This window comes from Agelaius phoeniceus, chromosome 1, assembly GCF_051311805.1.
Source record: "Agelaius phoeniceus isolate bAgePho1 chromosome 1, bAgePho1.hap1, whole genome shotgun sequence".
Taxonomy (NCBI): domain Eukaryota; kingdom Metazoa; phylum Chordata; class Aves; order Passeriformes; family Icteridae; genus Agelaius; species Agelaius phoeniceus.
In genome coordinates, this window is record NC_135265.1 from 68,789,879 (window position 1) to 68,802,948 (window position 13,070).

Here is a 13,070-nt window from a genome sequence, read left to right on the forward strand (position 1 = left end):
GAGACAAGAGGATGTATTTTTTTGTCTTAACTGGTAGAAGCTGACAAGTTCTGAGTAGATTCAAGTGGATATCTGGCTTTGGAGGACTCTGTGGCTCAGGATTTCATATTTACAGTGATCTAAAAAGTTTATATGTAATGAGAAGGTGCCACGATAGAGCAGGGACACTTGTCAGATGTGCAGCAGCCCCAAAGGTGAGTTATCTTTACAGATGCACCATTTATTTTTCCTAGTGCCCTCTGGAATACAGTAGGGAGATCCTGCCACTTTTCATGAGAGAAGAAGGTCCTGGCAGACCAGCTCAGGAGGCTGTGGGCAGGTTTTTGTACTGCTCAAAGTAGGAAAGAGAGATGTTCTCCTTTTTAAACTTGGACATAATCTATTTCCTGTTAGCCATTACAACACATGTTTAAAAGCAGCTGTACTTCCAAGTGCTACCTAGCAGGCTCTAGCAACAAGTGACTGCCAATCACTTGTTCTCCAGATGGGCCTGTGTCCTTGGTCAGCAAAAGTGATGACCACATGCTCTTACAGAGATGAAGTAGAGGATCCTTCACTTGAGTTCCCTGCTGAGAGGGTCAACAAGCCATGACTTTGCCTTCTAGACACTGCTACTGGGCAAATCAGTCTTTCTGAGTGCAGGAGGAGTGGCAGGACTTTGGGAGCCCAAAGGATGGGCCTCCTGAACTGGGTCTGCTGCTGGATCACAGCAATCCTGGCTGACCTCTGAGTTTTCTGTCTTCTCTACCTCATCCCAGCTCAAGAGACACTGTGAGCCCTCTTTCTTCCAAGAGGATTAGTTCTGTCTCAGTGAGAAGTCTCCATGGAACCACAGTTCCTATCAGGCCACAAAAAAAATCCACTGCTTTCTTCCTCACTTTGAACATCATCTGAAACAGCGCATTTTATTTGGAGCTCATTATTCTGCAAAAAGTAGAAGTCCACTGATAAGGATCTACTTGTGAAGGTTAATAAAATTTCTACCTCCAGCCTGTAACAAAGCCCTGAGAGCTACTTGCTGATTCTTTCTACCTCTGTGGATCATTTGCAGGGGGCCTGGAAATGGGTGTTGGATTGTTCCAACATACGCTATCGAAACACAGTGTGAGGGCTTATAGTGACTTACATCAGTTACTAAATATCTAATCTGAAATACTGCAAAACTTTTGGAGACTTGAATAGATACAGAAAAAAAAAATCCGTTTCAATAGTCTTGGTCTGAATTCTATGCCACTTCTTTGATGAGGGAAAATTCGGTCATCTTGTAGGAGAAGTGTCTGCTACATTTTCTGGCTGTGATTTGTGCATGGTTTCAGCACTTATTTATGTCTGCTCTTGTATCAAAGGTCTGTGTAGGGTATTACTACCTAAAATACAGCTTCTGCAGTGCTTTGAGGATCACCTGTCTCCTCTCTGCAAGAAATGAAATTAATAGATTTTTAAACATCACTGAGCATCACAATTCATTTTTTCTAATTTAAGTAAATGCTAAGAAAAAAAAGCTTCTTGAAATAGTGCTGGAAACTCTGAATTGAGCGATGGTGAGTGAATGCAGACTGGGGAGAGGAACCTGAAAGACCAGAACATGGATTTTTATGTATGTGTATCAAGAGTATGTCCCCATCACTGCTTCTGGCTAATGAGACATTTTTAAAGTTATTCCCACTTTTCAAGGTGGGGATTTGCTTATATCTGACCTACAGGCATCAACTTGTGGGGCACCCTGTTCCGTAACAGGACAAAAACTCCTCCATTTCTGAAGGTGATACATGACATTTGAGCATGAATTCTTTCACCTTTTCCTTGGAAAGAAGGAAAATATGAAATCAGGAATAATGTCTGAGCAGGTGGGCAGTGTGAAGGAAGGTAGTGTGATTATCTGCAAGTGTGTGAGAACAATCTGTCAGGGATGTAATGGGAGAGTACCTTCTGAGGCACCCAAGGAGGATTTGTTCAGGTCAAGAAGTGTGTGTGTGTATATATATATACATACATACATATATATATATATATACATACATACATATATATGTAACAAAAAATTACAATGCTAAACAGATTTATTAAAGGCATTCTTCCAGCCCAAAATACTGAAAGTGTGAGGCAAGCTCAGTTTTCAAACAGGAAACGAATGAATTATTTTCAGAATAATGATTAAAGGAATTGTGTGGGTTGAAAACATCTTTGAGGATTTGAATAGCTTAAACCTTCCAGTGCCTTCAAAGGTGCTCTCGGATCTACTGAGTTATATTTAGTTTTCTCTATTTTTTTAAAAAACTATAAGGCAGCTCAGTGCTGTGTCTCCCTTGGCTTTCCCAGATGCAATAAGTGGTACTGACAAATTATCCGCACAACCAGTGCTAAGACAATGGAAGTATATTCTTCTTTTTTTCCTCCAGTGATTAAATTTAAACAGAAGAGTTTGCCTTTTCTTCCATTGTAAAGTAAATTTCTCCTGGTTTGTAACTAATTTATTTATGTATTTACTTCTCAGATGAGAAATGCCTTGCCTGATTTATAATTTACAGTTAAGGGTATTATGGGAAATTCTTTTACACAAGATAAAGAGTGAGAGGGAGGTAGCAGGAGCACATCAAGTAATTTTAAGGCTGGCCTAGTAAATCCAGGTCAGGTGGCCATCAAGGGAATAGCTTTGAAACCAAATCAAGGAACTGGTTTTGATGTGAGCGGATCAAAAGAGTGAAAAGGGGTGAATGTCATTTACCCAACTGAGTTCAATTATCCCAGTGTTTACAGTGTATGTCACAAATACAATACAAATAACAGATAACAGTAATCATCACAGGTAATAGCTGGGAGATCTTGATGTGTTTACTAGGGTTATAATGAATGTTTATAGAGAGAAGAGCTAGAGGTCTATATATTTTGCCTGGTCAGTTAGTTAGCAAGTCTGATTCTCTGCATCACATTCTCACACCATTGTTGGCCTGGGAATTGCAGTTCAATATAGTTAAAATTAATGATTCCCTGCTTCTTAACTGTCTAGCCCACAGGGACTTGTTCCCTTCGATAATTATTGTCAGAGAGCATGTGAAAGCTCTCTGGAGGGCATGCTGGTGACAGGAAGACCTTCATGCTAAATTTTGCAGGCAAGTCAAATGTAGAGCAAAGGCAGATAACCAGACATGTCCTGGAGAGCAGGTGATCTCCCAGGTAGCCTGCATGGGTTCACACCCCCCAGTTACTCTGCTGGTGGCATCCCTGTGCCAAGAAGAGAGGCAAAAGAAGAACAGGAGTAAACTGAAAGAACAAACATTTACAGGAATGACACTCAAAAGCTGGTTTGGACCTTTATGCCCAATAGATACGTATTTCCAGCTTTCCTGCTCATTTATTTTGTGGTAGCACCTAGAAATCTTCAACAGTGACCTGGCCCATGCTGAGGATACTGGGCAGGGGCTGTGCACAAACCCAGCCTTTGCCCCTGGAAGCTCACAGCCTAAATGGAAAGAGGGAAAAATTAGAGGGGAAATGGTGTAGTGAAGAAATTAAGTTAGTTTGAGGGAAAAAAATCAAAGCCATTCCTTAGCTCAAAAGCCACCTTTTTTTCTAGACACTCATGTAATTGGCAGTGGCCATGATGAGAGAAGCAGTTAGTGATCAGATGGCTTCAGATGCCTTTTTTCTTTGCTGTGTCTCCCCTCAGCCAGCTCTTTCGACGTTGTGATCAAATCGAGCGAGTACATGCGTGACCTGCTGGAGCAAGCCTCCTTTCATTTCTTTGTGACCGCGCGGATCAATGAGACGGGGAAGATTCTGGCCGTGCAGAAGGCGGTAATGCTGGAAATTCCCACCCTGCAGATCAAGGTAGCTCAAGGTTGTGGTGGAAGGGATGTGTCCTCTACAAGGGTGTTGCATTGATTGTGGGATGGAGGAGTGTGTGTGTTTATGCACATTAGAGCATCTAACAGGGACCTTATAGAGCAGTGGCTGGCTGGAGGGTGTGAGGGTGTACAGGTACATTATTGTATAGTGTATTGAGCGTTCCTACATTGAAGAGAGAGGCTGACAGCTGCATTGGTAGTGAAGAGCTGAAACAATCTCAGTGGAGGAAAGAGGGGAAAAGATCTGAGAAAGCTGAAGAAACTCAAAGGGTAAGAGAGATCTCTCACTCAAGTCATTCAAGTTCTTTAACTACTTCAAAAGTCTATTATGTTTAAAGAAACACAGCACAACAAGGGGCCTCTTGCTGAAGAATGAAGAACACTGCTATTGAAGTGATTTTGCTGGGAGAGCTTCCACAGGTATTGTGGAAAGTTTCTCCAAACTTGAATGGGCAGCACTGATTCAGGACAATGTCTTGGGACCTCAGTGCTTTGCCGCCACTCTAAATGTACTGCCAGTGGTGTTCTCCAAAAGTTGGAGCGTTTCTGCAGACAGTGGTGTGGTACCTATGAAAATGGAGAAGAGCAATGCCTGTGATACTAGCTATGCTTGTATGGGAAAGACAAGGCATTTTAACTTAACTGGGATTAATTTAACAAGCCCCTTTAACTGGGATTTAAACTTCTCAATTCATAACTGAGCATCCAAATAAATTGCATTGTTTTCAAAAGCACCAAGCCTTCATCTGCTTTGAATGATGGAATTTGGATATGCTTTTTTCCTAATACTAGGGAAAAAAAATCAGAAGACTTGTTCAGGAAACTTTATATAAGTATGAATACAGCTCTGTAAAATTCAGGACCTTGAAAGAAATCCAACTTTTCCCCTCAATATATTTATTTGAACTAGTGCTCAGGTTTCCATAAAATAATTCATGTAGCAACTGCAAAAAGAGCTTTTTTAGAAACGTGGATCAAGACTACATCAAAGTTGTCCAAAAAATCTACTCTGTTTTATGGTTAGAAATACCATGATGTTCTGATCAGATAATTGCATTTTCGATACTAAGCATTCCAGAGAGGAGGTAAACAAGACAAGCAAACTCTACTTCAAATACCTGTCTTTGATAACCAAAATTTAAAAGTAAAGAATTATTTCAATTCAATACTTAAACAGAACATCTTCTACATCATCTCAGATTTTCAACCTCAAAATAGTTTATCCTCTCTGCTGTTCTGAAGAAAGGATTTTTAGCATATAGGTAGACTGTTGTCCAAAACCCATGTTTCTGAGTAAAACTAAGTTTTTCTCTTTTCTATTTCTTTGTGATGCATGAAAATACACTTAAATTTCAAAAGCTGGATTTTTAAGGGGGCGTGTGTGTGCACATGTGTGTGAGCAGATATTGATAGAAGAAATTTTGATTTATTGCTTTTTAATGAAATTTGAGATAATTTGTCTGTTTAGTTTTCTTGTGAAGTTTGCTTGGTGGATGTGATTGGCTGACCAAATTTCTTGATGTGAGAGTGAGAGAGAAGAATGAAAAAATGTATATCCCTTTATGTCTTCAGATGAACCTTTGGTCTTTGTCTGTTGGTCTAAGGAGATTTTCAGACTCAACAGTTGAGAAAATTCTAACCTTGAGATCGGATTACAAAAATAAGACCAGCAAATACATATCATGGTCTCAGCTGCAAGTCTGGGACTTCAGGATGATTTTGATTAACACCCAGTGATCTTAAATGGTCAATTGAAATTAAGAGGTTATAGGATCTCTAATTGAGCCAAGACTTCTGAAAATGCCACTGATGTCCTTTTGTGTATTCAGGTGGCCAAATGCCATTGAGAGCTTAGTTGTATCTCCTCCTTTACTCCAGTTATTTTATTGGTTTTTGGCACAGAGTAATCCCTTAGATGAGAATCTATGCTGCTTTTTGCAAATGTCATACTTCCTTAAAGCACCACTTTAAATTTATTGACAAGATACTTGATTTTCTTAGTTACCTTTCTCAAGGCTCTTTAAATCAGTTGATGGACCATGAAGTGGGCTGGAAGATCTGCCAGCCATAAGTTGAAAACCCTTGCCTGAGCAAAATAAGTACACATTTTCTGTGAGAAATGCTGAATTTCCAGGAGGCTAAAGAACCCCAAATCCCCATGCATGTAGCCATTGTTTAAAACCACATTTGTTTGGAGGTTTACAATTTTCCAATGCAAAATATACTGTCCCTTTGCTTACATAGGGTTTGAAGGAAAACTGGCCTTCAGGCCTCCATAGAGCACATGTGCAAGGTTAAAAACCCTTCAGGGCATGAGAAGAAAATACAAAAGCAAGGGGAAGATGGGCATCACAATTTTGAGGGTGTAACCAACATAGCCTGGTGTTTCTAATTTAGGGTAGTACGACCTGCCCTTCTCTTCTGGAGCTAATGTCTTGAGCAGATCCCTTCAGTGCTAGTGGGGAGCCTGAGGAGGGGAGCAGAGTCTGGGAGAGAGACCCCATCAGCTGGACTCACCCTCAGTTGGGTCCTCAGCTCCAGAACTGTACATACAGATTTCTAGTTTTCTATGGAAATGAGGGCCAGCCTCTTGATCTGCCATGTGGTTTGAGGGAAAATTACAATGGGTGGAAAAATATGCCATCCAACAATTTTCTTCTCACTAAGCTTTCTTTGCCTCTTGCAATTTTGCTGTGTGCTCTGTTCTTCTGCCTTGCTAGTACTGTGTATCTGTTATTATCAGTTTCTGGTGCATTGTCCTTTCCTTGTCTTGCAGACCAAAGGTGAACTGGTAGCTGGTAAAGAAATGTCTGTGATTGTGGAATTCACCAATCCTCTGAAACAAACCCTGGAGAATGTCACGCTCCGCCTCGAGGGACCTGGCATGCTGAGAACAATAAAAAAGCAGTTCGGGTAGGGAAGAAAGCACACCCAGCTGGGAGCTTGTCCCCTGCTTGCTCACAGTAGGAAGCTCACAAGAGACACTTAACTAATGCTGTGCTGAGTAATTTAATTCAAACACTCTCTCTGTACTTTAAAATCCAATACACAGGGGAGCTATAGGTCTCAATAGTCAGTAGAAGTTGGGCTATCCAGAGAGATTGTGAGAGCATTTCATCTGCTCAGTACCAGGGCTGGAGGAATTGGTAGCATTTGTGAGCAGTTGCCAGTGCAGCCCAAGTTTACTTTTTCACTGTATTACATTACTTTTAGCACTTGACAATAGCACCTACAAGCTGCTATTGCAGAGAGGAAGATTTATCCTGCACTTGAAGTGTTTACTGCCGCTCACTCAGCATGTGCAAATCAAGTCCTGTGCTGTTTCTCGGAAAGGGCTTTTCTCTGCCCATGTTAATCATGATTATACAAGATGTTCAGGTACCTCAGATGATCTTTTCAAGCTCATGTCAAGACACAAAATGTGTGTTGTTTGCAGAGCCTGCTGGCATAGCTGCAGTGTCTGTGTGAGCGCACAGCTCCCCCCAGTAGCTCCACTGCACAGGGCTGCCCTGGCACACAGGCATGTTCCCAGCACAGGCCACTCCCAGATCTGAGGAAAAGGAAAGCCACCTTCATTATTCTCAGAGTCACACCTTACACTGATACCATGATACCCCTATGCTAAGCAAGTTGTAAATCCTCTTTCCATTTGAGTTTGGTGTTATGAGCTTAGAATTAGCCAAGGGTATATAACAGAGAAACTTGGAAAATTTTGAGGCTATGGGCATCTATCTATCTGGGCTTAGTATCTATCATGGCCTGAGCTGATGGTCCCCAGGTGTGTGTAAAAGAAGTTTGAGAAATTGCCTGTGCTTCAGCAGCTGCATAAATTGTCAGCATCCTCTGCAGCCAGCAGGGGAGGTCTGATCCTGACTACACCTGGGACAGGGATAAAAAGATCAAAACCAATCTCCAGAGTAGAGCTGATAGAAAAATAACCATGAAAGGGCAACATACTGTGTTTGCTTTGTGCACAAGGTATGTCACAGGTGCTGCTGAGCATGACTCAGCATGGTCCACAAGAGTTGCACAAGTTGTGGCAATAGCCCTCATTGCTGCCCAGCTGTGCCGGCCTCCCCTGTTGTTCTGCATCCTTTTCAATCCAAAAGCTGCTGGGGACTGCCCTCACCTTCAAGGATGCAGAAATTATCAGGTGCATCAAAGGCATAAGAGTTAGGGGAGAAAAATTACTCACAGAACACATGTCATTTTCCTTAGAGTCACCATGTTTTCCCCTTTTCAGTAATGCCCTTGGCAACATTGTAAATGGAAATGGATCAGCTTAGTTATTTTAAGATTTAACTTCTCTGAGATGAATGTAGGATGCAGGTGATACACACGGAGGACAGAGCGAGGGGCAGTTGTAGTTTATTTAAATAATAATCACATTTGTCTCCATGCATTCAAAGTGATAAATGGCTCCAGTGTGATGATGGCTCAGCATATTATGCAGAATCATTCATCACTGAGTTCTCTCCCAGGAACATCAGATCAGGGTGGCTTACTCCTTTTGCAAAGAGAATTGAACACATTCTAGGCTTTCCCCACCCTTTCAACACTTCCCTATTTGCCAGGGACTGGTACATATGGGGTGGAGCTGTTACAGTTCTATGTGGAGATAAGGTTTTTGGCCTCTGTGTACTTTTCAGGTAATTTTTCTGTATCACTTGAGTGGCTCCAAAAAACTGATCGTGTGTGACCTAGCTGATACAACATTATTCTGGCAATGTAGTGGCTGCAGGGCTGCAGTCTTGACCATTCATAAAGTCTGTATATAGATAAAGATATTGATATTTAGCTATTAGCCTCAGACAGATGAGGAGCATGAGTTATGGAAAAGCCTTTGGCAGCAGCAATTCTTACTCAGGGCATAGTCTTTGCATGACAAATGAGAATTAACCAGACAATGATGGATAGTGCTAAAACAATTATAGCCAAGCATACTTTCACACTAGTAGGTAAGTAATTTTGGGTGTTTCTATATGTCAGAGCTAAGCTAGTATTAGCATCTGTCGTGAGAAGCAACTTGTTCTAGAAACAGGACAGTAGAGAGACAGGGAAAGGCAGGTTTGGTTTCCCAGCACAGCTGTTGTCTTCCTGCACATGCACACACACACACATATATATATGCAGTGAGATGATAGCACTATAAAACAAAGATGGTAGTGCTACCCTCTCTCACTGGAGCACTGTGAAGCTGTGGCCCAAAAACCTTCATCCTTAGGGAATCTGGACCCCCAACTGCTCAAGAAGTCTGCACAGCAGACTTCTGTAATTACTTCTTCACTTTCAATTCAGATAATCCCTCGCAGATAATTCCCATAAACTCTGAAATGTATTTTACTTTCTTCAGCAATTGAATTCATTGGTTTATCATAATTCCATTTTAGTGGGCACCTGGTAGATGCAAGCCAACCAGCTATAGGGAACAGAATCTCTCTCATTAAAAACAAAGATAAAAAGAGGGAAAACACTTGCTGGAAGTAGTCTGCACATGCTCACTACAAAAATATGATCTTTCTCTGCTTGCTTTATTTTTCCTAAAAGTGGGTACATGCCCCAAGGTACCTCTATCTGTGGATGCAAAAAGGAGCTGGAATACCTCATTTTACCAGGGGCAGACTTGCACTGAAACAAATACTCAGGTGGGAGGATTCCAGGCTAGCTCATTTAGAGCTAATTAAGGTTTCTTGTCTCGTGGCAATTTGTGCTAAGCCTGGGCAGACATTTCTGTCCTGACCCTGGCATATGATATGACACCTGAGAACCAAATCCTATCAGATGAGAATTTGAAACAGTGACTGAAGAATAGGCTTGCTTTGCTCTCACTTTGTTCTGTTGTTTTCAGGACACTGTAGCCATATGACATAGGAGCAGTGAACTTAGAACCCTCTTATTTAATGCTGAGGAAAAAATAATTCATTTTCATAAATAGCTCCCCACTATACTGCTTTTTCCATTGCTTCCTTTGGAGCAGTTGTATCCCAGCATCCACCAAACACAATCAATCAATCAATAAATATCAGCCTTTAAAATCTGCACACAGAACCTTGTGAAACCACTGAGAAAACACGGAAACCCAATACCTGAGACTGTCCATGCATCTTAATTTTAGCAAAAAAAAAATTAAAAATTAAGAACAGGGCAGAGTGCCGTTGTTTTACATATGAGTTATCAGGAGTCATACATAATGTAAAAGAGTAACCAACAACAGCAGGACTCCCAAGAATATTTTGACTTGCTTTTTGGACATGAAGAAGTCATCTGAAGGGGCCACTGAGGCCATCTGCTGATGGCAGGGTGGTTCAGGGTAGGAGTGGCTGAGGGGTTGAACATCTCATAGGGTTTGCAGAGAAATGTCCTGAACACTTGGACTTATCTAACCACTTAAGGAATCACCACCAGGCTATAGGCTATAATAAACAGGAAGAATGGAATTATAAAGTAGAAAAAATATATGTTAGATATAAAGAAGGTCATTCTGAAGGTGATCATGAGAGGAAGTGACAGGAGGCAGATGAAAATGGATTCATTTTGGAAATTTAAAATTAGCCTGGAGGAAAGGCTAGAAAAGGCTTTAACAGGGTCAGTTCTGAGAGGAATAGAAGATGGAGAGAGTAATTTATATGACGTTTATGAGAATGAGTGAAACATAAAAGATTTGAGACATGTTATACTTATCTACCTTCAGTTTCTCTAGTTTTGTGTTAGGTTGAGAGCACTGGCTGACTGCAATATTGAAACTTTTCTTTTTTTTATTCAGGAGAATCCAAATGAACTCTACATTGACCTGGGAGGTAAAATTTACCCCAATGCGAGCAGGTTTACGGAAGCTGATTGCAAGCCTGAATTCTGATGCTTTGAGGCATGTGTATGGTGAGCTGAATGTCCAGATTCAGAAACCATGAACCAAGGTGCTGCCTTCTTCTCTCATTAGCTATATTTAAAAATATCACAATCAGGGGTGGCTGATGGAGAGATATAAATCTGCTTATTGTTATTTTGGTAATCCTTCTGCTGAAAAAAATTGATTAAGCAAACTAATTGGTATGACTGAGGAGAGTATAAAAGAGCACCTGGATGCTGAATGATTTAAAATTAGCTATATGTAACTAAAGGCAATTCCAGGTCATATTATTTCTGTAGCTCACTTGTATTTATGGTCTTTTGCATTAGTGCTGCAAGGGAATTTGAAAAGCTCCATTCGCCAGAGTAATCTGAACTTTAGTTTTAATTAAGGCCTGGTATTTCACTGAAAAGGAAAGAAAAAAATAAAGAACCCAGTGTTATAAATTCTTAGACTGAATTGCACAATGTTATCATAGATCATTCAGGCTGCAATAGAAACAGGTATTTCTAGCTAAAAGGGTCTGCTTTATGCTACAAATTAATAATGTTCTGGTTAGTGGTGAGCTCACTTTGCTGGAAGCATCTCTCAGGATGTTTTATCTCCAGAATATTCTCAGCCTCTTGTTTTGTCCTGCAGCTTCCCTGTGCTTTTTCTCCTACTCTCTCATGTGTGCAGGCACTCACACAGACTCACTTCATACCCTCATCAGACCCTGTATGCAGTTGGTGTGCTGTTCCTTTACTTTGCTGGGTGAAAATCCAGAGTTTTTCTGCCTCTGCTCAGAGTTTATCACACAAAACCTGCACTTGCTGGTCATATCTCTTGTGTAAGACATGTTTTGTCTTCACTCTTCTCTGCCTTTTTTTCTCTCCTGAACCCACCCTGTAGACCCTTCTCCTACATGAGTGTGTCAGGAGTGTTTGCTGTCCCAGAGCAGTCCATGCTGGCAAATGGGGTGAAGGAAAGAGGAGTGGAGCAGGGAGCCTAAGAATCTTCTCCTGCCAGTGCCACAACCTAGCCAGTGTCCTGAACTGGAGCTGGGGGTGACTTTAAACTAAAAATATGGGTATGAGTTTAGATTAAATAGTGCCTGAAAGTTCCCAAGAATCATGGCTAAAGCAGAATGAAGACCTGTTACATGAGTAACCCCAGGAATACAGAGGGACAGAATCTCATCTGGGAAAGGAATAAAGATGTATCCTGAGAGTCAGAAACTCACACAAGCCCCAGCAACTCCTCAACTCCTCCCCTCTGGCCACAGTGTGTATGTAGGAGCAGATCAGGTATTAACAGCACATGGGAGCTGGCTGAGTTTCTAAAGTTAAAAGGATCATCTTTCTCATTAAACCCTGGGGCTTTACTGGATGGCCATGTCATTTGGTGGTCTCAGTGAAAAGCAAGGGAGATGCCTTCCTTCCCTTCTGCTCCTCTTGTTGCTGCACATTGCCCATGGTACTTCTGCAAGACCTGTAACCAGCTGTGAAAGTCTTGGGGGAAGAGAAATGCAGCTGCTCTTTTTACTAAAGTGTGGGGAACAAAGCAAAGATTCATATCACCTGATATAGTCTGGGAGTACCCCAGAATCCAGGAAAACCAGATTTTTGGGGGCTTTTACTTCAGGAATGGACACACCTTCACTTTATACAGCCTATGTGATCACATCAGAAACTTTGCCATGTCAAAGTCCTGTGGGGTAGAAGAGACTGAATAATGTATTGTCAGTGCAAGGTGACAATCTCTGCTAGATAATTAAGCAGTCTTACCAAGCTCTACATCTTTTAATAAAATTATCCATTTTGTGCTCTTGCATATAAACCTGCTTTCTATTCCAGGCATTTTATAAATACAGTGTAATAAGAATTCAAAATAAAGCGTGTCTGATTGCACTTGTGTGTTGTGTTCTGCATTTTGATCAATCACTTCTACATAGCAGCACTGTAGACACCAGTTGCTGCATCTTCATTGTAAAAATTAAAAAATGCACTTCTGAGCCATGTGTCTTTTTTGGTGCGAAGGACAAAAACTCATATTTATTTAAATGAAAAAATAATATTACAGGCTAATTTTAACTGTTTTCCTTTGGTTTTCCTTCTGTTTCAACAACTGGCTACCTAATAATTGGAGAAGGTGATGATTTCCCGAGAACATCAATAGTGCCAGGAAAAAGGTTCCCTGGAACCTGTTTTAACTTGTCAGAGACCATTAAGGCACAAGTTTGCCCCTAATGAAACCTTACGTATGTCCCATTTTTAAGGAGTGCTTCTCTCAGCGAAATATTTCAAGTCATTTTACTAACACGCACTTAGCTGAATGACCTTTGCCAGGAGACAGGAAGTGTTTTACTTATAGTTTATAGAGAGGTCTATTGAAGTGAA

At 41.0% G+C, this 13,070-nt stretch overlaps 1 protein-coding gene across 1 annotated transcript in view; it reads left to right on the forward strand.

Annotated features, from left to right (window-relative positions):
• Positions 1-12,581, forward strand: part of F13A1 (coagulation factor XIII A chain) — a 59,442-nt gene extending 46,861 nt beyond the window's left edge. Inside the window, 3 exon segments of the mRNA XM_077181063.1 lie at positions 3,668-3,828; positions 6,622-6,758; positions 10,609-12,581. Of these exon segments, the coding sequence (XP_077037178.1) occupies positions 3,668-3,828; positions 6,622-6,758; positions 10,609-10,753 (443 nt within the window). The 3' untranslated portion in view covers positions 10,754-12,581.
• The last annotated feature ends 489 nt before the right edge of the window (positions 12,582-13,070 follow it).